The sequence below is a fragment of the Haemaphysalis longicornis genome, unplaced genomic scaffold (assembly GCF_048455015.1).
Source record: "Haemaphysalis longicornis isolate Haplotype H1 unplaced genomic scaffold, Haemaphysalis longicornis Haplotype H1 scaffold_12, whole genome shotgun sequence".
Classification (NCBI taxonomy): Eukaryota; Metazoa; Arthropoda; class Arachnida; order Ixodida; family Ixodidae; genus Haemaphysalis; species Haemaphysalis longicornis.
In genome coordinates this window covers 4,935,533-4,960,585 of record NW_027526225.1, presented here as the reverse complement: position 1 = coordinate 4,960,585, position 25,053 = coordinate 4,935,533, and the positions used below count along the sequence as shown (strand labels likewise).

The window sequence follows — 25,053 nt, the reverse complement described above, 5'->3', positions numbered from 1 at the left end:
TCGCCTTCCTCCTTTCCGCGTATCGCCCTCCACGAAAGAAACGCTCCTTCCTCGTCACGTGGAAGAGCGTAGAGGGGGTTCTTGTGGAAAGCCGTCAAACAGGTGCGCTAGCCGCAGCCGCGCACGGGGCAGCAATCAGCTGACAGCCGCAGACGACGGAAACATGGCGGCCGCCTGGAGCAAGCTGCTCAACCAGCGCCGGCCTGCCGTGGTTGCCGGTGCCGTCGCCCTCATCTACGCCTGGTCGTACTTCAGGTTTCTCAGAAAACAGAAAAGGTAGGGCACGTCATGCGGGCGGCGGGCTCATGGGCCCGCCTTCGCGTCATCTGCAGACGGCGCGTTCACAGTGTCGTCTTTTCCTAGTTCCTTCGGTGTTCTCCGTCGCCGATAGCGATAAATTATCGTCTGCTGCGTTTTTATAGAGCGCGGAATGCCGGACTACTATGATATTTCCGTCCGGCGTTTTGTTTGACAGTGCCGTAAACCAACTCGAAGCAGCGCGTGGGTAGTTTAGACGTTTGCAATGCGAATGAACGTGTTTTGACGCGTCCATGTGCGTCTATCCTGTGTCCCGTGCAGGAGTCGTGAATTGGCGGCAGCGGCGCTGGTTTTCGACAAGGTGAGTTTTGCGCGATCGTAGGGGGGGCCGTGGCTCAGTGGAGAAAACTTTTCGGTGCCCGCAGAAAGATGCCAAGAAGGAGAAAGCGCACGTGGATCGGGAGTTCTTCAGGTAAGCCACCGGCCTTTCCTTGATTGAGTGCGCTAGAAACTTCCTCCCCGTTGCTTTTGCAGGCAGCTTGGCAGCTTGCTCAAGGTTGTCATTCCGGGCGTCTTCACGCCAGAGGTGCGTACCAATACGTCGGGGAAAACCAAAAAAAGAAAAAAAAAACTGCGTACGCTGTATGAAAGTGCAAAAATAGAAAACACGTTGGGTGGCGCGTTTCGTTCATTACATGAGCGGCATCGGCCTTTTTAATTCCCGTGTTTACTCGGCTACGTGCGGGTGAAACAAGAAGTGAATGGAGCGCGGGTTGGAGATTTTGAGGGGATTTCTCCGCCCTGTGCCTGGCCAGGAACCTCGGGGTGACTTTCAAGAAAGTTGTTCTAAAATGAAATCCGGCCGCACATACTCTGCTTATGCTGGCAGCGGCGTGAAATCGCAATTATTCTAATTTTAAGAAGCCGTGCTCCGTTTACTGTTTGTTTCACCTGTACGTTGTCTTCGCAACACTTGACTACACTTAACTTCTGCTTCGTTTGAGTGATGAAGTAGAAACAAGCAAAAAATACATCATGCCTGTATTGCACTGTGGGAGACTGTAAGTGACATCTGTCAGTGCCCTAGCTGAGATGCAGCTGCGTGCAGGTACCCTACACTTTTTTGTAGGGTACCCTACATTTTTTTTGCATGCACAGGGCAGTATTAAGTCAGTGCGTGGACTTCACTAACCTTCTAGCTGTCCTTGGTATTGCCACACAGCTGGCAAATTCCTGTCACTAGACGCGGGCAGTTAGTTGTCGGGGCAAGGAGTTGGGACATTTAGAAAACATTTGCAGCGGTTCAAGACGCAGCTACGGGGCCAGTTGGTCGTTAAAGGAATGTGGGTGAACTTCAGGCCATGGAAGACATAAAGTATGAGTCTGTTAAACCAAAAGCCCTAATCTGGGTTTCTTGTCAATGTTTGAAAGGGGTTAAGGTTTTTATTCGGGTGTGGGTCAACTCCTGCATAGTCTATTTGAATGTGCCACTGAACCTATGGTCAGCTTTCGCATGAGCGTTGTGCGAGTAATGTTAGTGGTAAGCAGGCATCATTTATGCTTTATCAGACGGGTGTTTGTGTCCAGCCAACTCCGAGATTGATGGATGCAAGCTTGGAAAAAGGTGGTAATTTAGAAAGTCGGCATTTGTGCTGCCAATGTCTCGTACATTTGCCGCCCGAGTGACCGCAGCAGTGGGCAGGCACAAAACATCCACAGGTTGTGCACATTGGTGTTCGAAAAAAGCCCGTGCAGCGGAAGTTATTCAGTGTACCAACTAGCCCACCCAGTGCACCAATTGTGTAATTACTGTAGCACCAACTAGCCCACCTAGAACACTGACCAGCCCTAATCACTGTAATACCAACTAGCCCACCAACTGGCCCGAATTAGGGTAACACCAACTAGTCAACTTCTGCATCGACTGGCCCAAATTGCCGTGGTATTGACTCGCCGTGAACTGCACCTCGTGCCCTCCCCAGGCGGGCTACATGCTGCTGGTGGCGTCGTCGCTCATTGGCCGCACGTTGTGCGACATCTGGCTCATCCGCAACGGCACCATCATCGAGCGGGCCATCATCTCGCGCAATGTGAACCTCTTCAAGGACACCCTGCAGGCCTTCATCTTCACCATGCCCATGGTGAGTTCCGGCAGAACTGCCGTGGCTGACTACGTGTGCCAGTCCCCTTTGCATCCCCATGTTCCCTGCCTCTTCAAACAGATAAGATGGGGCAGAGATCAGTGCCTTGGGTGAAGGACCAGTCAAAAGGAAGCACCCAACGGATGAGTTAGTCTAGTTAGTTTACAATGAGTATAGGGTAGCAAAAACAAGGCAGTGCGCATGCCAGCAAAGCTGCAAAATTACTCTAATTCCGGCAGGAAGCAGTGAATGCACGTGTTTGTCCTCTTCTCCTATCGTGGATTACCAACTAGCCCGTACTGTCACTCTGTGCAGATTCTTGTTGTACCGTTGGCTTCGTAAAAGTAGCACGGATAATTTCTGGCTTGCACTAAGCTGAGCAAGTTTGTTTGTCTGCTTGGTGCTGTGTACTGTGGGTGATTCCGTGGACGCCGCAGGTTGTTTTGCAGTAGCGTAAGGGACTGTCGAGCGCGGTTGGGTTAGCTTTGAAACTTTGCACATGTTGGTGAGCACAAGGATGTGGGCTCAATCCCGGTCGCTGCAGCCCACATGTTTTTTTTCCTTTCTCAATAGAAGTGAAAGCAAAAGTGCACTTGTGCTGAGATTTTGGCGCATGTTAAAGATCCCCAGGTGGTTAGCAATCAACTGCGGCACACTTGAGAGCCCAGGAGTGGCTTTGGCAATTTGAATTGTTTAGTAATGAAGGGTAGTCCTGCATAGTTATGACCCTAACCTACACCCCTAAAAGCGGAATGGTGTTTAAATGGGGTGCACTGACTAGGGACTGATAAGTGCCAGACCAAACTCCTTTATGAAGCCTTGTGAACAAAACAGAGTTTTATAAGGCAGGCTACACAACTTGAATACATATCGATTTTTTTTTTTTTTTCATCTGGTGCGCATGTACCAGCCAGCCTTGGCGAATGTGGTCTCAAATGTGGCCACTATCGAGGCACTTTCAGTGGACCCGAAAAATAGATCTAATTTTTGGTGCTGAGTTGGAGGGGGATGGCTGTGCAAATAACACAAGTTACGTTCCCACTCTTGTCAAAGGAAGTGGAAAGGAGCTAGTTGGCCCATTTGATTCACAGCCTCCTATTAACTGCCCTTTACTGCATGGCTAGTTGGTAACATTGCAAAATCTCCAAGAAAGTACATACATTTGTTTGTTTTTCTTTGTCCTTTGCTTTGTTTTCTTGACGATGTTATTGCAATGCATAATATTTACGGGGGAAGAACAAAAAAGAAAGACTAATAGATGCTTGAATGAGTATTTACAATTAAATGTGACGTCACGGGGCCGGCCTGAAAGCTATCTTTATGTGGCCAAAAGTCTGACAAATTGGGCTTTTCTTGGGAGGGAAATGGCCCGCGAAAACTGGACAAACAGAAGGATAAAGAGGCGTCTTGGCTGCTCTCTCCTTTGTCTTGTTTTTGCACAACTTTTCCCTCCAGAGCAATTAACTTGGCAGACTTCGCACGTAGCTGCCGTGATTAGTGGGTTTTTCTTTATTTTTTTTCCTCTCTATTGTTCAGCTATAAATGCCTAGACGCCTTGCCGTATAATCGGGCAGCTGATACGGAGCATTGTGTTAATCTGATTAACTGCTTCATCTGAATATTCGGCATCTCTTCTTCTACCCGCCATGTTGGCTCAGTGGCTAAGGCGTTGCACTGCTGAGCCCAAGGTCAGGGGTTCGATCCCGGCCATAGGCGTTGTGCTGCTGAGCACAAAGACGTTGGTTCAACTCCCAACCGCGGCGGCCGCTTTTCTGATGGAGCCGAAAAGTGAAAACGCCTGTGTGTCAAGATTTCGGCTCACGTTAAAGATCCCCAGGTGGTCAAAATTAATCCGGAGCCCTCCACTACGGCGCGCCTATCGCCCAGGTGTAGTTTCGGTGCGTTAAACTACCGAAATTTGAATATTCCGATCTCTTCTAGTCCTTTTGCCGCGCAGCGACCATTAGGCTAGTCATGTCTTGCCATTGCCTCACAGTATTTCTTTCTTGGTTTGCAGCTGTCCATGGTGAACAATGTGCTGAAGGTAAGCCCCTGCTGATGGGAAAGTTCCTCTCACAGCCTCCCACTTCATCTTTTAGCATAGCACAGTTTTCATGCTAAGGGGCGGCTTGTAATTGAGTAGAAACCTTTCTAGGGCCACTAGCCAAGTGAATTGGGGGGGGGGGGGGGGGGCTTGCTCTTCAATTACTGGCAGTTTTTGCCCCCTGCCAGCCTTGGGCTATTAAACGTTAATGATGATTATCATCATCAATTTGCTCTGGCTTCATTCCCCGTATGCTGTTCCAAACATGAATTGATAGCAGTTTCCCACATTCGTGCTGGGATGTGCAGTCCGTTTCAAGCTGAAACCCTTTATCTCTTTGGCAGCACTCCAAGGAAAAGGATCAATTTTGTGACTGTGAAGGCAAAATGCCACGAAAAACAATTTTTTAAGCCAAAAAATTAAGCAAATATTTAAATAACTCAAATTTTGTGCTACATTACATCACCAGTGACACAATAGAGGGAAGGATACGAAGTTGTCAGCATGTTAATGGCACGTTTACGTTCCAGTGATATGGCCAAACAAAACTAGAGGTTCTACTATGATTGCGTTGCCAAGGTTCATGGCGGTGGCTTTGGTTAGGGGCTGCCAATCACCCAAACAATGTTCCGTGATGTTGTAGAGAAACCATAAAGCAGTAAAGCAGCGTTTAAACGAAGACAGTAAAAGAAGACACCGACGCGCTTGTGTCTGTGTCTTCTTTTACTGTCTTCGTTTAAGCGCAGTTTCACTATTTCATGATTAACCAACTAGTCCAAATCCAAGTGTTAGTAATCTGTTTTCTTTAATATATCCGGTATTTGTTTGAACTTTGCAATCAAGTTGGTATCATTGTTATCAGGACAAAGCAATCTGTCAAGAAATGGACTAAACTTGTTCTTTATCTTCATGGCTCCTGTCTGCGTGTCGGCTCATTCGTTCTCGCCCCGCAGTATGGCCTGAGCGAGCTGCGGCTGCGCTTCCGGTCGCGCCTGCACCACGCCCTGTACAAGGAGTACCTGAGCGGCATCACGTACTACCGCATGAGCAACCTGGACAACCGCATCGCCAACCCAGACCAGTTGCTCACTCAGGTGGGCTGCCACTGTGTTGACTCGTTCATTTCGGCAATCGCCTTGGGGCTATGACAACAAGCGACATTTGAATTCGCCAGACTATGTCCCTATCTATGCCCAGGCAGCACAAACAGTGGTTTGTTCCAGAGGAACAAAAGTGCATTGGATACCATATTTTCACACATATAACCCGCCCCTGCATATCCGCACTCCCACTTTTAGCCCGCCGCAAAAAAAATCCTCGCGTATTGCCCACACATTTGATTCAGGTAAGGCTGTACCAAGGCTACTGCTCAAGCAACACATCACATACTATGTAGACAGAAGAAGCGTATATTTAGCAAGCAGAATACACTAACTGCAAGGTGAAAGTCGCAGTTCACTCAGTGTCACTGCTCTTGCTAGAGCTATCACTTGAGCCGCAGTTGTCACTGTTGCACGCAAGGTCATCTTCACGGCACAGCGTGCGTTGCCATGGAGCTGCAGTAAATAAAAAAAACTCGTATTGTGCGCACCCCTACTTTGCCACTGAAATTTTCGCATTTTTGGTGTAGGTTATACGCGCAAAAATGCAGCACGAGTGCTAGATCAAATCATATAAGATGACATCAGGATGACTGTACACGCTTTATGTCAATTTCTGTAGCATGGGCAGTCCTCACAATCAAATTGTGTCTAGTATAAAGGTTGGCAGCATTACACACCTGTAAATAGTGTTGGAAAGTGATTACAATACACAAAACATTTTTTTACGCGGAAAGAAACAGAATCAATAAGGAGACACCCCCCTACCCATTTGCATCCGCCACCCGTCCATGGTGTAACTTCTAGCCATTTCTTGAAATGTGTCCAGCATGTGGTGTAGCCTCAGTTAGAGGGTACCGTTGTACCGGAAGTGATGTCACTGGTGGTGTGACAAGCGCAAGTGACATCGCCTCTGGTGACCTCGTTTTGAGGGTTGTGCACACTGCAGTGAAGCGGCAGGGAGGGTGCAGAGTCACATACCGTATTTTCGTGCGTATAACCCACCCCCGTGTATAACCCGTACCCCCAGTTTCCGTCGACAAATACTAGAAAAAAAAATACATCCTCACATATTGGTCACTTTTTTTTTGTACATAAGAGGATGGACCAAATCTACTGCTCAAGCAACATTACACATTTGTTTATGCAAAAGAACTTTCCTAGCTGACTACGTAACTAGTAGATGACTCGCCACGTACATTTTTTCAGGTGGGTATATTGTTGAGCTGTGTGTGCAAAATAAGCACCGTCAATGGGATAACAGTGGCTTGGTCACTATTACTGCTGTAGGGGCATCACGGCCCAATGCGCATTGCGGTGAAGCTGCACCAAAGGAAATACCTCGCATATAATCCGCACCTCTACTTCACCCCTGAAGTTTTCGCATTTTTGGTGCAGGTTATGCACGCGAAAATACGGTATTCTGTGGCTCAAGAGAGGATGAATGAAACGAGCAGAGGATTGTTACAAAGCACCTGTTAAAGCAACCGGCTTTGGCGCACGTGCATGTTGACGTGGGTTGTGCAGATGTCTGGCCAGTTGCATCTTACAGTTGCGGAAAGTGCAATCTTGAAAAAGATGCACACGGCGTCATCACATTTGTGTGCCATCTCTGGCTTTACTGGCATTCTTTGTTAATTTTAATGTCAAGCATTTTTAGGCTATAGCCTAAATGTGATCACGAAGTATGGAGCCCAGAAAAATGAAACGTGGGGAGGAGGCTGTCTTGTAGGGAGAATCGAGACTCTTCGATTATGAAGGCAATTGCTTTCAGCAGCCCTTGAGCTTCAATTGTGCACTCATTGTGCTGGCTACTTGCGTCAATCTCGAAATGCACCCTCTTTTGCTGCTGTGATAGTGCACTGTGCAGAAGACCTGGTGCAAGGTGTTAAAAAGGTTAAATACACACCCTTGTAGGTTCAGAGGTGTGTATTTACTAATTCGCTACAAATTTCCTTGAGTGACTGCACTGATCTTGCTTTTCTTTGGGAATTGCCTGAAACTCTGTTCACTTGGGAGGCTTTGCTGTCGGTTGCACCATTAGGGTGGCATTGTTTGTTGCAGCGTTTACAAACAAAACACAGCACCCCCGCAAAAACTCGCGTGTTGTACATTTGGGGTATAGTGTGGCTACTCCCTCCGAACAAAGCGAACATCCCTGAGGTTTAGCGGTGCTGTTGTCTTTGGCGCTACGTGTTCTTGTAAAACCCTACTGTCCACAGCGTGAGCCGCTGTAAGCGCACGTGCTGTTTGCCTCCTTCCTTAATAACAAGTTCATCCTTCCTTCCTTCTCACGGGGAAAGTGGCTGGGACCTCTAGTTATGCTCTTCTTTACTCAGGATTCTCCTCCGAGCAGCCGTGGTGTCTAGTGTATGACCCCTGGGCGCCCAGTTGAACTGTACACGTACTTACAATAACAACTATGCCATCCTCAACTCCTTCATTTGATCTTTTGGGAAGAAAGGGATGGTTGGCATGAGTGGTGTTCTTCCCATCGCCACTGTAATCGGCCTGACCTGTCGAAGCAAGGGTGTCCTGTCTCTACCAATGAAAGTGCCTGTCACCCTTGGTCTTGATTTTGAGCGACAGGGCCCTTCAGATTGTTGTCCGTCTCTTCATCTTGACGGAAAGAGCACTCACAAACGGGGACGAGGAGACAAAGAAACGGACAATGCGGCAGCTTTGGTGGTTGGGTCTGTCTCCTCCTGCGTGTGTGCAGGACGTGGAGAAGTTCTGCGGCTGCCTGACGGACCTGTACTCGAACCTGAGCAAGCCGCTGCTGGACATCGTGCTGTACGTGCGCTGGCTGTCGGTGGCCATCGGCCAGGAGGCCCCCGGGGCCATGCTGCTGTACCTGCTGTTTGCGGGTGTCATCCTGACCCGCATGCGGCGCCCCGTCGGCCGCATGACCATCGACGAGCAGAAGCTCGAGGGCGAGCTGCGATACGTCAACTCGCGCCTCATCACCAACAGGTGGGGGCAGAGGAGAGGGGGAGCGCTTCGTACTGTGTAGCATGAAATGGGGCATAAACTTAGTGTCTCACTGAGCGACTTCAGAGGAAATTTGTGCTATGGGAAGAGGAATGCTAGGGGGTCACCCTGAGGCAGGGTTCGCACAGGTCCTTGAAAACCTTGAAAACCCTTGAATTTAGAAGTGTCAATTTCAAGGCCTGGAAAGTCGTGGAATTTTTAAATGGTCCTTGAAAACCCTTGATTGTTCTTGAGAGAACCAATGGCCCTGTCTTTTCACAAGAATTTAAAGTGTTTGTCGTGGATGTTAGGTGTTAAAAATGTAAAGAAACAGTGTAACAATCAAGTTTCAGTGTATTGCGTAAAATTACGAGTTTAGTGGATTGTCATTATTACGAGGCAACATTGGGAGAAGCACCCCTCAATAGACTCCATGTCATGATACAATCCAGTGAAAGCCGGCTTCTCTTCTCTATCTTGCATGTTCCATCTAGTCTGTGGACGGCTGCTCATTGCATGTTTGCTGTGCTTCATATGCTCCATCTGCATTTGCTTTTATGTGCATATGGTGGACGTGTACATAGTTCATCCTGCCTTGCAGCAACACTTGTGAGTTAATTTCAGCTGATACTCTTGCTGACAAAGCAGGAGATACAGGCAACATTAATGAAGTTTTGAAATCAAACAGCCTCAGCAAAGCAGCGAGAAAAAAGAAAAACCTCTAAATACCAACTGTGAAATAAAAAATAATGCTGGGGGAGCATTCCCGAACTCGTTAGCGCTAATCTAAATGTGCGCTAATGTGCTTAGGTATTGGGCAATAACAAAATTTCGCATTGCATTGAAAAAGTTATAAATAATCCCAGATAAAACATAGATGGGGGCCTTGAAAATGTGTTTTCTGGTCCTGTCCTTGAAAACCCTTGAATTTTTGCTTTTGAAGCCCGTATGAACCCTGTGAGGGATAAGAAAGCAGCTGCCTGGATTAGGGAGCAGACTCATGTGGAAGACATTCTAGCTCAGATTAAGCGGCAAAAATGCGCACGGATAAGTCACATCGCCCGCATGAGGAACAACGGGTGGACCGTACATCCAGTTGACGGAGTGGCTGCCAATGAACTACGTAAATTTTGGGGGAAAGGGTGGACTCAGATGGCAGTCGACAGACAGGGCTGGAGATCTTTGGGAGACGCCTTCGTCCCACAGTGGGCACAACCAGGCTGATGATGGTGATGATACATTATAGGGAAATCTCTTGCTGCAACCGCATGCCATCGTGGGCACCCCCGTAGCAGCTAGCAACATTCCTTGCCTGCTTGGCTTGGCTAGCCATGTGTCTTTTTTTTTTTTTTTGCTTTCAAGGCCAAAATCGAACAAAAAGGGGGGGGGGGGGGGGGGGGGGGGGGGGCATCTTCTCGTTTCTCTAGCACGGAGCTTCTAAATAACCCCTAACAAATAAATCTTTTCAGAGCTCCATTTTTATTGTAATTAGACAACTTTAAACAATCTTTTTTAATGTTATTATCGCTTTCAGTAGCCACAGGAAACTTCTTCGGAGTGTTGGCGAGCAATACCGAGTAATGATGGAAGTTCCTCCTACCTCAGCACTGGTGCCGGACTTCCCTCTAGTATATACAGTAGTTATGAAGCCCTGTAAGACGGGGGGATTACCATCCCAAGAGTCTCTAACAGCATGATTGACGCTCGCAGCGAGGAGATCGCCTTCTACCAGGGCAACGACCGAGAGCGCACCACGCTGGACAACTCGTTCCGGCGGCTGGTGCAGCACCTGCGGGACTTCCTCGAGTACCGCTTTACGCTTGGCATTGTCGACGACATCGTCGCCAAGTGTGAGTGGTGCCCAGTGCCCTAAGGGTGTTCTTCTCGCGTGCGGACGAGTAGCTGGGAGAGCTGCGCTTAGTGACAATGCTCACGCACTACGGGGCGCATGCACTGCTTTCCTAAAGGAGTCGTCAAGAGAAAATGCGGGTTTCGTTAATTAAGGGGGCACATGGGTCTTAGGTCGAAAACTTTATTTTTACAGTTATGATGATGAAGATTGGGGACGTATGTACCTAGCTGTTCATTCTGAATGCGGGTATAAAATTTGTTTTTGTGTGAAACGACTGTATTCAGATTTATTTTGATTTTTATGTTTAATTTTTTGACAGCCTCTGTACAAAAACTGCTGGTGGGATGCAGCTGAACGAGGTACCAGTGAACTGTGCACAGAAATCAAAGATTGCAATAAGACTAACATTATCCTTCCATCTGGTCTGTAGCAGAAGTAGCGACCGTTTGAAGTATGAGCTAAAAACCGTCGAGTTAACAGTGGAAATTGAACGAGGCTGAATTTTGTCTTCGTGACTCCTGCTGAGGTGTGCCAGGCTCACCTAGGCGCTACCGGTTGTAGCCTCAACTGCTTGCAATGTGGGCGGGGGAAGCGTGTGGGTGTACCATCAAAAATAATTTTCCTCGGTTTACTATAGCATGCTGCAGCTTTGAAAGCCTAGCTAGTTGGACTGCATTTATAACTCACAAGGCACAAAATGATGAAACCCAGGGGAGCAAACGGCATGAGTGCATTGTTGTCACACAAAGCATGTGTTGTCTACATTTCTTGCGTTTCATCTTCATGCAGCTTTGAGGGTGTTGATGAATGACAGGAGATAAGCAGTTCTTTGGTTCTTTTGTGATTAGATGAACGTTGTGGTGCTTTGAGCAGCGTTACATTTGTTCGGCAATAATGAACCGACTATGTACCGTGAGTGTTGCTCCAGCGACCTCACCTGGGGTTGGCCCTTGTGTTGGCTGTGACCATAGCATACCTGCCAACTCTTCCGAATTTTCCGTAAAATGTACGAATTTTGACCTGTCTTTCCATTTTACGAATCGTGCCTGAAATTATACGAATTTTTGAAAAAATGGAACCATCTATTTAAACGACACTGTGGTACCTGCGCCGCCACGAGAAAGCAATACATAGTGTTGTTATCACCATCTGCGAAGCTGCGATTTCTGTCGTCTTCTCGGGGTGGGCTATGCATGCATATCCAGAACTCACTGCTACCTCGGCAAGCTTGCTTCTAGCATTTTGTTCACAGGCCGGTTACGAATTCCGTGTTCATGGCGCTCTTTGTATGACTGCTGAGTCCTGTACAGTAAGACCCGTGGTACGACCACGGTAGTTGCTTTGCTGTGCAATGGCGGGCTCGAAGCCACGGAAGCATTACCAAGTGTTCTCAAAATCGTACATATCCGAATTTTCTGCCCTTCCCAATGGAGTTGCTGCTCATTGCTCTTCAACACTGAGCGTTTTCACGTGTGGTTCGGAAAACGTGAGAACGCGTGTCAGAAAACGTGAATCCTTTTAGACTTAAAATTAGTGTGCTGTGTGCTGCCCGCCACTTCCCCCAGTCCGCATATATTCCGAATTTCCGTGTCACCAGGTTGGCAGGTATGCCATAGTGTAAGAACAAGAGGAGAAACGTCACTTCCTAGGGCAGAACGGCACAAGCACCTGGCTTACGTTTTAAGCTAGCAGCATTTGTCGCGAGAGAAGAAAAGGTGCAGCCACTGCGATTGGAATTTCACTCCGCACCCCTGGAATGAATTGTGGCCTCTACCATTTCGTCCACCAGAAGCCACCACCCTCCTCTTCGCTGTCACAGTTTTGAAGCTTCATTTTGTACCTTTTTTTTCCACCGTGACATTATCTGGTCGCTTACCCGTGCCTGCTGCAGTGGGTTGCTCTACCTTCTATATATTAGGGCGAAGCGCCTTAGGGGCTGGTGCTGTGGCGTCTCCTGTTGTCGTTGTAATCGTCGTCTCATGTAGTCACGGTACTAAAACACCGGGAAAATCGCTTATGCCTCGCGCTCTAGCGCTTTGTAATGCGTATTAAAAAAACAGCGGGGCACTCGTTTATGCCGTGCACTAGAGATCTTCGTGCTTCAAAAACACGAGACTTTTACCGCAAAGCTGTATACCTCCACTCCCCAAACGGTTTCCTCTCCGTGGGCAAAAACGTCAAGGCGCCAAGAATACGCTTATACACTGCATGCTTTTCCCCTCACCAGTTTTCACGTTATTGGAGATGGACCGTGATTTTTGTTTTCGCGCTCCGTGGCTGTGGGGGGGAAGGAACCAGCTCACCTCGTTATCGTGCCGCCCCCCCCCCCCCCCCCCCCTCCCCCTGGCGCGCAGACCTGGCGACGGTGGTGGGCTACCTGCTGATCAGCCGGCCCTTCATGGCGGGTCAGCGCATGCCGCACGACCACAACCTGCGCCTGGAGGAGTACTACAAGAGCGGCCGCATGCTGGTCAAGCTGGCCGAGTCGGTGGGGCGCGTCGTGCTGGCCGGCCGCGAGATGACCCGCCTGGCCGGATTCACCGCCCGCGTCTCCCAGCTGCGCCACGTGCTGCATGACCTCGCCCGGGGGCACTACGTGCGCGCCATGCTCGCCCCCGACCCCCCGCAGGCCGAGGTGGGTCGCCGCCACTGCAGGACGGCTTCGGGCCGCTCGGGAACGTCGTGAAATGGGAGAGCCTGGCACCGCTGTCCAGCCAGCACACACACTCTGTAGCGTTTCTTCTTGCGGGGCAGTTGGTAGCAAGTTTGCGAAGGCAGACAGCGTGATCACAGCTGAGAGCTGGTGGTGCGGTAATCCAGGTGCTGCAGGGATGGGATTGTGATGCGAGTTCTGAGCACGAGGATGTAACCTCGATTCCCGCCTGCGGCGGCCACTTTTCTGATGGAGGCGAAAAGCACAAATGCTTGTGTGTTCGAGATTTTGGCGCACGTTAAAGATCCCCAGGTGGTCAAAATTAGTCCGGAGCCCTCCACAGCGGTGCACCTCATCGCCTGCGTTGCGTCGGCGCTTTAAACCCTACGATCGATCGATCAATTGATTGTGATGCGAGTTGCAAGTCTGAAAAATGACGTTCCCCTGGCATCACTCTACCTGCTGATCTGCCGACGTTTTTCTTGAAGCTGCCCCGTTAAGCCTGCAGAGGTGATTCTTGCTCTAGCATTATGAGCGAACGGGAAGTCCATATTAGTATTAACAGTGAAATGGATGGGGATAGAACTTGGCAGGCTGGGATAGCGTGAAAGCGCGTTGTAAACCAGCATGATGTCGTTACGATAGTTGGTGGTGCAGGGTTCGCAAATTACGCGTGGTGTTTTCTTTTCCACCAACGCAATTAAAGGTGAGCCACCACTGCAGACTTTCAGCGAATGGGCAAAAAATCAGTTACATGAATTTTACTGACAGCTGCAAGTCAGGGTGGGACAAATTTACTTTCGAGTTTCTTTGAAGCTTTGCGTTTAAGGGACAGTTGGGTCTTTGGGGCCGAAAAACGGTCAAAAAAAGCGTTTTCTCGAAAATGGCATTTTTGGCCTTCACGGCCATTTTTCTATCAGTCTGTAAATTTCCACATCAAAAGGCATCATATTTTGTTGTTATTATATTATAATAGCATCTTAAAGTGCGCTCTACAGCTCAGTTAGCGCAGAATTTGGTGGTGAAGTGGCACTTTTCTTGCAATGCAAAGCTACCATTTCATCCTCAGATATCTTGGCACCCAGAGCAGGTACAACTTCGATTATTTTTGCTTGTGATACCGAAATGTGTGGCGAATACAATGTTGGAAACAAATTTTTCAAATGGAGGCTTTGAAAAATTATTATTGTGTTCAACTGGCACCGTGACCTACGAGCCATTTCTGGCAGAGCATGGGAGGAGCGAAGTTCCCTGTGACACAGGGGAATTCAGCTATTTTTGGTCGTTTTACAACACACTGTGTTGTAAAACGACCAAAAATAGCTGAATCAAAAAAGTTCTGCCTATGTTGTATTCTTTAGTCATTTGTCTGCCTAGCCACGTGGTAATTGCCATTCTGTATGGAGTGGTTATTTTGTAACTGTGACCCAAAATAATGGCAGTTAATCATTAACTCAAATTGTAATCAACTTACAAAAAATATAATGGCAGATTTGAAATCAGCCCAAAAAACTCCATAACGCAGTGCAGTTTCATTGAAATTGGTTGGTAAATAAAAAAAAATAGCTCTAAGGTCAGTCTGCCCCCTTAATTTGTGCGTTGTTTGTGGCATCTACCACGCTCCCGAGACATAATAGGAGGGAGGGTTGGAGGTGGAGAGGGCTGTTTTTAAAGGGATAATTTTTGTCAGAAACCATTTGAACAACTGAAAGACTGAAACCTCGATCCAGCGAAGTTCACAGTGTATTGACATTTCCGTTGGAAAGTACAGCTCTTTCGTAACGAAGGTGATGTATAGATATCCTGGGAGAGTGAGGTGTGCAAGCAATGCAGGCCGCATTGGAGGACTGCTGCTGTCGTCCGTGCACATGTTAGAGGGGTTACTGTGGATCAGGGAATGTTCTCAGCTTTGCCGGTTTTTCCCCCCCATTTCACCCCGCTGTTTATCCCGAACCGCTTGCAGGACTCCAGTGAGGCCAACAAGCCCCGCCGTCGCATGGAGCTGGTGCCTGGAGCCGGCCGCATTGTCACACGGGATAACATCATCCGGTATGTCTTCTCCCCTGGGCTCTGCGGCCACTTGCTTTTCCAGAGGCCCTCCCAGCAAGACCCATGAAGGTCACTTGTGGATGTGGGTGTACAACAGGCGATCGCCCCGCCCCCTCAAGTGCCAAGATGTGTAGTCAGCATGAGGAAGGAATACTCTGAAGAGACCGTAAATTATACCCCATGCATTGCAGCAAGTGTGGTGGAAGTTGCGTAATTTTAAGCCGTGCCCTGCCCCAAAAAATGTCCTTTGGGCGTCAGTGTGGCCTCATTGCTACGGCTGCTTTCCAACAGATCCTGTCCTGTCTGCTGGTTTCTCTAGTGTTCACATACACAATCTGCGGTTATTGGACCGGAAGTTCGGTTATCGGTCGCAGGCTCTAAGAACATCTTAAAATGGTGCTGCAGCTTTGCGAAAAGGGACGTGAGGGAATGTGCTGCACATTTTTCCCTCCATGGTACTATCGATGAGATGTTGGTGGAGAGAAGGGGCTTGACTTTAAGAGGACTCTATGATGTGGGTGCAAGTGGTTGGAGGATCGCGGGAAAAGGCCTTCATCCTGCAATGGACATTGGGAAGCAGATAAAGGGAATGATTATCGTGCAGTGATGGAGTGAGGTGGCAGATCATTTTATGCAATAGCACAGATCACATGGCAAAAGCCATGGGACAGGCCTTGGGGTACATGTCAAATTTCGATACGTATACTCAATCAGGGTATCCTTTCTGTTAGCAAACTCCATTCTTTACAAGTGAGGAAAGTAGTCGGCGCTCGCATTTTTTGTGTCTCTCATGCTGTTCCGAACCCACAAAACCGTGAGTGACAGTGTAAAAGGGGCTGACCCGGGGCCAGTAATGGTTGTGTGTGGGGATTTTGTGGGTTTGTGCTTGTTGATACAATGCATTCTGGGACCAGCCCTTGGTTCTTTTTCACAACAGAGTGCCTACTGTGAACAATAGCTGCCTGTGTTGGGTTTCATAGGACACTCGGTAGCCCTTACCCAGTGGTTGAAACCATGAACGTGGCAAGCAGCAAATCGGGCGACCCCTTAGCGAGGAATATCCGGGAGAGTAAGACGACATCCTTGTAGGAGCCGAAATCTGTCTAGTGGTCACGAGTGAGCAGAAAATTTCGAGCTCAAATCAGATTGCAAGCAAGCGACGACTTTGGTCTTTGGTTTACTAAACGGTGGGGAAGCTGAACGCTTGGAATCCTTTGCATTATTTGTGCTGCATACTACTTGGTGCACGTGTTTCCCTCTCTTGAAGCAGCCCACCTGTTCTTCCTCTGCCCAGCTTCCAGAACGTGCCCCTGGTGACGCCCAACGGTGACGTGCTTGTCGACGACCTCTCCATCGAGGTCAGGTCGGGGGTCAACGTGCTCGTGTGTGGCCCCAACGGCTGCGGCAAGAGCTCCCTCTTCCGAATCCTCGGAGAGGTCAGTCTCTTTCTCGGGTGGAACCCACTGGATAATGGCGTGCCAAGGTGTTCAGTAGGCTGCCATGCAATACGACCAGACTCCACGGCTGCCTGCTTGTTTAACCACATCTCCCCGTTTTCTGAGTGTGCATGGATAAGTGAAGTTCTCATCATTCCCTCCTGTTTTGAATGTGTATTACGATGCAAAGGGGAAAAAAATGTACACTTGTGGACTGAACGTTGCTCGTATTTTCGCACGTATAACCCGCACCAAAAATGCAAAAATTTCAGCGGCAAAGTAAGGGTGCAAATAATACGCTTTTTTTTTTTTTTTTTTTAGTGCAGCTTCACAGCAATGCGCACTGTGCCATGAAGCTTCTACGCAGTAACACTGACTAAGCCTTCCATGGCAGCGATTGCACAAAACATACAAGGACAAGGAAGAAAAAACAAGGACAAGCGCACTCTAACAACTGAATTTTGTTAGTGAATTGTGACTTTCGCCTTGCAGTCAGTGTGTTCTACTTGATAACTATACGATTTTTCTGTCCACATAGTATGTGGTGAGTTGCTTGAGCAGTATCTTTGGTGCAGCCTTTCCCGAACCAAATGTGTAAGCAGTACGCTGGGGATGTTTTTTTTTTTTTTTTTTTTCCTGCTAAAATATGGTAGATGAGGTATGCACCATACCTTGGAAAGGTGGACCAATGGAATACAAGTGAAAATGTCCCGATTCCTTAAAGTTGAGTTAAAATTGTGGCTGCAAAAGCAGAAAGCAAGAAGGAGCACTGTACAGATCTGCATGGCTACGTCGCTTCACAGATTGGCTTCGTGCCTGTGGAGGCATGTCTCATTACGTCACCAAAGCAATCTGAGGGGCCAGTTAGTCTGAGCTGATTAGAAAGAATCGCGGAGCATACAACAGGACAGACAGTCATTTGTGCAATTCTTTCTAATCAAGCCATATCTCGCGTGAAAAAATCTTTGCATTGACTTTGGTTCTGGCTCATTGTCGAAGGTGTGTGTTCAAGTTAAGGTGGCGCTTATACCAACATTGGCATTCGAGCTGCTTGTTGAGCTTGAAAAGTGACCTGGGGGTGCTTCGATGTGGGCGACTTTGTTCAGTTTCGCACCACTGAGAAGCAGTTGCACAGGTGAAAATGCAAAGCGCCCTTAGTGAATATTCGAAGTGAGTGTCCATGTTTGCTTTTGCGTCTGCCTCAACTGCATCCTGTCTGAACTTGGGGCGTAACACACCCTGCAAGAAAACTACAGCCATTGTGGGTTTCCTAAACCAACTGACACCACTTGTCAAATAAGCGGCTAGAGACATTCACCTCCATGATACCGTTTTGAAAGACTCGTGGCATCTTTTGGTGAAGGTATGCAGCTGTGAAGCGTTCTTGCTCACAGTTTCTGACATGCCTGGTCTCTATTTATCCAACTGCTCTAGTGCAGCCCCGTATTCTCTCTTTTTTTTTTTTCCCCTTTAAAGTGTTTCTGGTGGGAGCAGTTCTGGGACTGCCCCAGAACTGCCCTGAATAGGCAAATAAGAGAGACCAAGAAATATTTTCAGCTGAGGTCGTCTCAGTGCCAGCGATTGAAGTGTGTGGCGGTGTTGCATGCAGCTGTGGCCCATGTTTGGGGGCACCCTGGTGAAGCCGGCCAAGGAGAAGCTCTTCTACATTCCCCAGCGGCCTTACATGACGCTGGGAACCCTCAGGGACCAGGTGGGTGGGCTGGGGGGCCACCGTGGTGGCCCCCACTACATTTTCTGACCCTTATGTGACGTGTTTTAGTTGCGATTGCGCTGAGCCGTGAAAATGTAGCCAAAAAAAGAACCTAGTGTTCCTCCACCACCAGGCCTGTGAAGCCTCATTTCAGTGATGCTGCGTCTATTCAAGTGAACTCAATCGAATTGTCGCACAGGTGGATGTTTACATTCACAAGTGTACACGCACACACATCCATCTTGACTCTTGTGGCAAGATGGAGCTGTGTGCTGACATGATTGCAATCTGGTGGTGTTAGCACCTGAGTGATTCTCTTGAGGCCATTGTGAGAATTGTGGGAAGGGTGAAGATGGCGTTGGCTTCGTAATCGGCTTGGCTTAGGACATTTGAGTGGCTGTGAAAAATACAAGTGCAGCAAAGACGTGGGGAAAAGTGTTGTTGTATGTCAGTAGGAAATAAACGCACCCTGTAGCGATAGGACAAAGAAGTGATGAAAATCTCCTCCTTTCTTTTTACTTTTCTTCTGCCTTCGTTTCTACCTTCTTCCTTTTGACATTCAGGGTTAGAAGAGAATTGAATGGTGTGAATACACATTTTGTAACTTGAATATACATGACGTGTTTTCATTTTACATCGACATAAACAGACACTTGTCTCCATGTTTTTGCCGTACTCTACTTACTATTTTCCCAGCTGTTATTCTAATTATGGCACTAACGCAAAGCTTTAGTCTTCCCGTAGTTCCCATGCTGGCATGCAATTGCAACGCCAGTTTCTTCTCTAGTATATTTTAGCTATAAGCTTTATGCTCACAGATATGCGCCTTGTGCTGTATGCCTAGTTGTCATGAAAAATTAGTGGCTGTGTTTATACGGTGGCTGAAGGAAGGACTAAAGCAAGCAAGTTTACAACCACTTCTGCTGGGAATGGCTGATCGCAGCTAACTAGCATGCATTAAGAAGAGCTATTTCCTCTTGCTTGGGGCATCAGAGAGCTCCTGGAAGATGGATGTGGCAAGGGGTTGTGTTTAGCCCATTTGGTTAGACTGTACTCTGTTATGTGATTTTGATGAGATGGTGATCACTGGTTGGGTCACCTGGCCACGTGTTAAAGGTTGCTTAATGAGACTCAAGGGTGGATGGGTGGAGCTTGAGGCCCTAGAGCCACTTCTAAGCTGCTTAGCACACATCAGGCACGCAGATTGAGATGGATGCAATGTCTTCGTCTGTTATTCAAGCTAGTGCAAGGATTGGGCAGTGTAGTTAGCAGTGGCATCTTGTTTTGGGCGTATTGTGTTTGGGCATCTGAAAATTGCCGTTTGTGCTGCGAAAAAAGAAAAGAATAAATAAAACGGAAGGGGTATTGAGGTAAAGGATGTCCGTTCTGAGCAAGGAAGGAGCAAAATGCCATGCTCAGCTCTTGAGAGTCGAGTTGACGTCACCCTGGGGGAGCATTGTTGATTTTTTCTGTCTGTGCAAGGTCCAAGGATATACACACGTGCGAGCCATCGTTGTTCACCGTGCACCAAGACGGTTCGGCTATATAGCCGGGTTGAGACTGTTGTAACACCCTTTTATCTTTCTGGGTGCAATGTGCTCTCATGTCCACTAATGTGGCACACTTGTCCTGTTTTAAGAGGTGCCCTGAGTGAAGTGTTCCTTTTTTCTACTTATATGATGCTGGTTTGCGTAATCATCAATACGCTAGAAGAGAGCACTGTATCACGCTAGTTGATTCCACATTGTAAAAAAGGGTCGGCCAAGGAGAAGAGAGTCGAGAAGCCGCCGATCCTTCCAGGATGCCTGCCGAAGGTGGTTCAAGCGGACAATCTTAGAACACAGTTGGGTCAGATCCCAGGAGAGGATGTAGAAAAGGAGGTCGACGTAATAAAGAAGTAGCAGCTTCTCAGAACAGTCTTGTTTACAGACATTAAAGGGCATGTAGGAGCACGCCGTCCCCTTTCCCTCTCCAGGAAATTGGTGTGTCTACGACGTTGTAGTCATCACATATCAAGATTAACTCATTTCCCTAAAGCAGGGCTATGGTTTTTTTTTTTTCCTCTCCTGCTACTCTTCTTAACTACACCTACTGCCTTTTTTTCCCTCTCCTCCTTTCCCTGCAGAGTAGCATGTCGGCGAACTCATGTCGGCAAACCTCTCTGCATTTTCCTCTTTAATAAAGAGTTTCTACGTTCAATAAAACGAGGAACCTATAAGCTCGCACCAAGTGGAAGACTGCTGTGGCCGCTCTTGAGTTCATCACAGTAGCCTCCTGTAGTGCCCGAGTTCACTCTTCGCCTCCGAATCTCCTTAATTCCGTCCCCCCATCGAGTTGTTGGCCCTCCCCTTCTCCAACGCTCGCGTTGTGAGCGGGTGCCAACGACGTTGGCTGACTGACTGACTGGCTGGGTGCGTGCAGGTGATCTACCCGGACAGCCAGCTGGACATGCTGCGCAAGGGTGTGACGGACGAGCACCTGGCGCGCTTCCTGCACCTGGTGCAGCTGGACTACGTGCTGGAGCGGGAGCGCGGCTGGGACACCATCCAGGACTGGATGGACATCCTCAGCGGAGGGGAGAAGCAGCGCATCGCGGTCCGTCTCATTGTCTGCACTCGTAATCCCGGGGGGGATGGGACTGTAGCACTGTGGGTTCAGGAATGGTCTTTCAGGAACTCAGGAGTGGTGGAGATCAAAATTTACTGTATAGACTCGTGTATTGGCCGCCGGTTCTCTCTCTCTCTCCCCCCCCCCCCCCCTTCTCCCTTTCGTGCAATATTTTGAATGAGAATCAAGGGTGAAGTCGTTATGCAGAAAACATTTTCTCCAAGGAACGCTGTGCACCAAAGGGCCAAATTTTCTGCCCGTTTAAAGTTCCAATGCCCTCAGCCCAAACAAGAAGGCACTTCTAGAAAAGTAGTAATCGGAATTTTATTATGATTATTTTTTTAATTGCATTTATTGTTAAGTCACAGGTGCAGCCATTTCACGCATCTATGTGGGAATTTTCTGACCTCGGAGTTTCGAGTGACAAATATTATTCACATTCCACATTGAAGGCAGTCTCTCTCTCTCTCTCTCTCTCTTTTTTTTTTTTTTTTCCATGGGTTTTTACTGTTGTATATGTTTGTAGTACATGTACGTGTGTTTGATGTCCAGATATGGGAAAGTGTACTGCGGTCTACCCACAGCGTTACAGCTAGCAAGCTTACCTTGTTTCTCACATAGTCAAGGTCTTGTGAATGCCTGCACATGGACTGTCCACATTGGGGGTCAGACACCGTCCAACCAAATCGGCATCTCCGCACAAATTAGACACAACCTCTCTCAAACTCGTTTTCGGTACCTTTTTTTTGTTTGCTTGTTGACAGCACAGCACCTTAGACATGGTCTGCTTGAGAAGAGACGAAGAGTATACTTACAGGTAAAAACGACGCGAGGTGCAGTACCACTTAGTTGTACTGGAGATGTAACCAAAAGGGCAAGTAACTAACTGTAGCAGTATCAGAGAATGCAGTGAAGGCTTTAATGAAGGGTTCATCGGGTCAGGCATTGTATGAAGGAACGGCAATGTAGTCACCGACCAAGTCGGAATGCTGGATGATGTTTGAGAAACCGCATGGGTTCTGGTTTCTAAAACATCCTTTAGCTTTTTGATTTGGCCAGTGAGTGCATTAGTTTCTTCTCAGAAGAGAGAATTTATCACAGATGCTGAAGAAGAGTGCCACAAACTGAGCAGGTAATCTGACGGAGTCTCTTGAAAGGCGAAAGACGTAGACGGGTGCCGTTCTTCTTGCGAGCACGCCTTGCTTCCCCCTTTGCCTTGCAGATGGCCCGGCTGTTCTACCGGCAGCCGCAGTTTGCCATCCTGGACGAGTGCACGAGCGCCGTGAGCGTGGACGTTGAGGGCTCCATGTACCAGTACTGCCGGCAGGCAGGCATCACCCTCTTCACCGTCTCGCACCGAAAGTCCCTCTGGAAGTACCACGAGGTAGCTAACACCACGCTACTGGGACTATCACTAGTCGTGCAAGGCTACGTAGCCTGTCCTTGTGGGGAATCGAAACCTGGGAGTGCCTCACTGGGTCCCATCCTACTTCGCTGCTGTACAGGTGCCCCAATAAGTAAACCGAGCACGGGTTGGAGATTTTGGAAGGATTTCTCCGCATTGTGCCTAGCCAGCAACCTCTAAGTGACTTTTCAAGAAAGTCATTCCAAAATACAATCTGGCCGCACATGTTCTATTTATGCTGGCAGCTGCATAAAATAGAAATTATAATTTCACGGAGCCGTGCTCTGTTTACTTTTGTGGGGCACCTGCACCTGTCAGCCCCCTCACCATGAGGTGGGGGTGCCGACTGGTACAGTACGACGACGGTACCCCATAGTACCTCCTGGTAGAACCATTTTCTGGACAAGCCTGGAGAGTTGTGGTAGCACGCAAACTGTGCAGGTTATGAAAGTAAGAGTGGACAGTGCCTGCATTGCTAACTTTGCCTAGAGCTGTAGTTCAGTGGCAATGCGAGACACTCTAGAAAGATAAGCGCAAAAGCAGACAGATACACTAAAAAAGTAGAGGCCCTGGGGCATGTTCCCGTCTACCGCAGCGCTTGGCTTATACAAACTAGGACATTCCAGTACATAGATCTGGGGCGGTATTCTCGTAACTGACCCTTTTGAAAACGTCCCTTTTATCGTGACGTACTTTCCGGTTAAGCAGTGGGCGTTGACAGTAGGTTTGCCGCGCTTGCGCTACGTCACTTGCGGTTGTTTGCTTTTAGCCAATCAGGGCTCGCCAAAAGGGACACTTTTGAAAGGGACGCAAAAGGAACAACACACGAGAATACCGCCCCTGGAGATGTTCTGTCTGGTGGCTCTGCCCAAGTACTACACAAGTTCAGGCAGACTAAAGCAACCATTCTAGGATGCCAAAATTGGGCAGTTATGTCAAAACCGTAACTGACAGCTGCAGTATAGGCCCCACTGAAAGTAATAGTCTACTAACTCTTGGAGAAACTTACCTTTGGTGTCACTGAAAACTGAGTGATGTTGCTCCACTTTTTCTTTTTCTCCCAGTACTGCCTGTACATGGATGGCCGGGGAAGCTACGAGTTCAAGCCCATCACGCCAGACACGCTGGAGTTTGGCTCCTAGCGGGTGCCAGGCCAGCCCAGAGAGTGCCTTTTGCAACAAGAACAAGCTGTACAGAGAGTGTGTTGTGTGCGCTATTGGACAAATAAACGAGAGGTGGACTCAGTGTCACAGGGGAACCTGCCTCGTTTTATTATTAAATCAACCTGTTCTCGCCGCCGCTGATGCTGCTGAACCACATGGTGGGGGGAAGGGAAAACGCATGAAGGAGAACACTGGATGAGGGTGGAACAAAGGAAACAGAAAACATGAAGAGATGCCTGTACAAAAGAACAGTCCTGCCCAAACCTCCTCTCGCTCACAGCTCTTCGTGCTTGTGGTCGTCGTCTTCCTCGCTGGGCGCGGGCGTGGTCGCCTCCTCGTCCTCTTCCTTCTTGTCCTCGTCGTCGTCGAACTCGTCCTCGTCCTTGGCGTCGTCTTCCTTCTTGTTCTTGGCCTCCTCCTCTTCCTCCTGCTTGTCCTTCATCTTCTTCTCGGCATCCTTGATGGCGCCCCACGTCTCTTCGCCGTGCACGCGCGCGTACTCCTCGTCGTCCGTGATGAGCAGGTTGTCGAAGATGGTGCCCGACTTGACTTGCCACAGGTCGAAGCCCACGGTGCAGATCTCCTTGTACGCGTGCAGCTTGGGGTCCGGCGTGTACTCGGGGTTGTCGATCTCGGGGTGCACCCAGGCGCCCTTGTAGGCCGGGTTGTCGATCTGCTTCGGCTTCCACTCGCCCTTGTACTCGGGGTTGTTGATCTGCGGGGGCTCCCACTCGCCGTCCATGTCGTCGTCCCAGTCCTCGGGCTTCGTGGCGTCGGGGTCGGGGATGTACTCGGGCTTGTCCCAGTCCTCGGGCTTCTTGTCCTCGGGGTCGTCGATCTTGGCCCGGTCGTCCCAGTCCTCGGGCTTCTTGGCCGCGGGGTCCTTGATCTTCTGCGGAGGCAGGAAGGACCAGTCCTTCTCGAGCTCGCCCTTCTCGGCAACCTCGTTGTCGATCTTCACCACGTAGGTGTTGTCCGGCTTCACGATGAGCGTGTACAGGTGGGTGTAGACGTCGTCCTTGCAGCGGATCTCCTTGTTGATCAAGTGGTTCTTGCCCTTGTAGTTGAAGATGACGTGAACCTTCTTGGTGCCGGGGCCGCAGATGTCGGGGCCGAACATGATCAGGTACGGAGATTCGCCGTGCATCTGCGTCTGGTCCAGGCTGCAGTCGAAGAGCTTCACGTAGCCGCCGCCGCAGTCGATGTTCTGCTCGTGCTTAACGGTGAACTGGACAACCAGCGTCTTGCCGTCGTTGCTGAACGGCGTGAACTTGGAAGACAGGCCGTAAAGCGAGCGTCCTCGGAAGTCTTGATACCCTTGCTTTTCTCTTCGTCGCCATAGAATTTGCCCGCGGAGAGGACGAACTTGCCTAAGTTGTCTCCCTTCGTGGACTCGACCCACCGGTCCTTCCAGCCATCTGCAAACGAGGGGTGAATGGGGAGCAGTCAGCCATCTCTAGAGACGCGTCCGTGCCAACAGCTCGCCAAAGGAAAGGAAAAACGCGAAATTAAATGACTCACCTCCGTCGTTGAACTCTTCTTTGAAGTAAACGTTGGGATCAGCCGATGCTACGGCAACCAGGGGAAGCAAAATGCAGAGAAGCCGCATTTTGGAGGAACTGCGAGTCACGGACGACCACGCTCGAAGACCCGCCTGAAGCTAT

At 48.9% G+C, this 25,053-nt stretch overlaps 2 protein-coding genes across 2 annotated transcripts; one reads left to right on the top strand and one right to left on the bottom strand.

Moving 5' to 3' along the window:
• Positions 1–43: 43 nt before the first annotated feature.
• Abcd3 (ATP binding cassette subfamily D member Pmp70) lies at positions 44–23,476 on the top strand. Its single transcript, XM_077692791.1, has 16 exons — positions 44–276; positions 580–619; positions 684–730; positions 793–844; positions 2,241–2,399; positions 4,417–4,443; positions 5,397–5,537; positions 8,263–8,516; positions 10,224–10,363; positions 12,720–13,000; positions 14,982–15,067; positions 16,362–16,503; positions 18,113–18,214; positions 20,636–20,809; positions 22,044–22,205; positions 23,291–23,476. The coding sequence occupies exons 1-16, from the start codon at positions 164–166 to the stop codon at positions 23,366–23,368; spliced, it is 1,998 nt and encodes a 665-aa protein (XP_077548917.1). The 5' UTR covers positions 44–163; the 3' UTR covers positions 23,369–23,476.
• Positions 23,474–25,053, bottom strand: Calr (calreticulin). Its single transcript, XM_077692793.1, is given in 3 exon segments — positions 23,474–24,685; positions 24,688–24,807; positions 24,911–25,053. Coding segments are annotated over 3 exon segments (1,230 nt in total). The 5' UTR covers positions 24,999–25,053; the 3' UTR covers positions 23,474–23,663.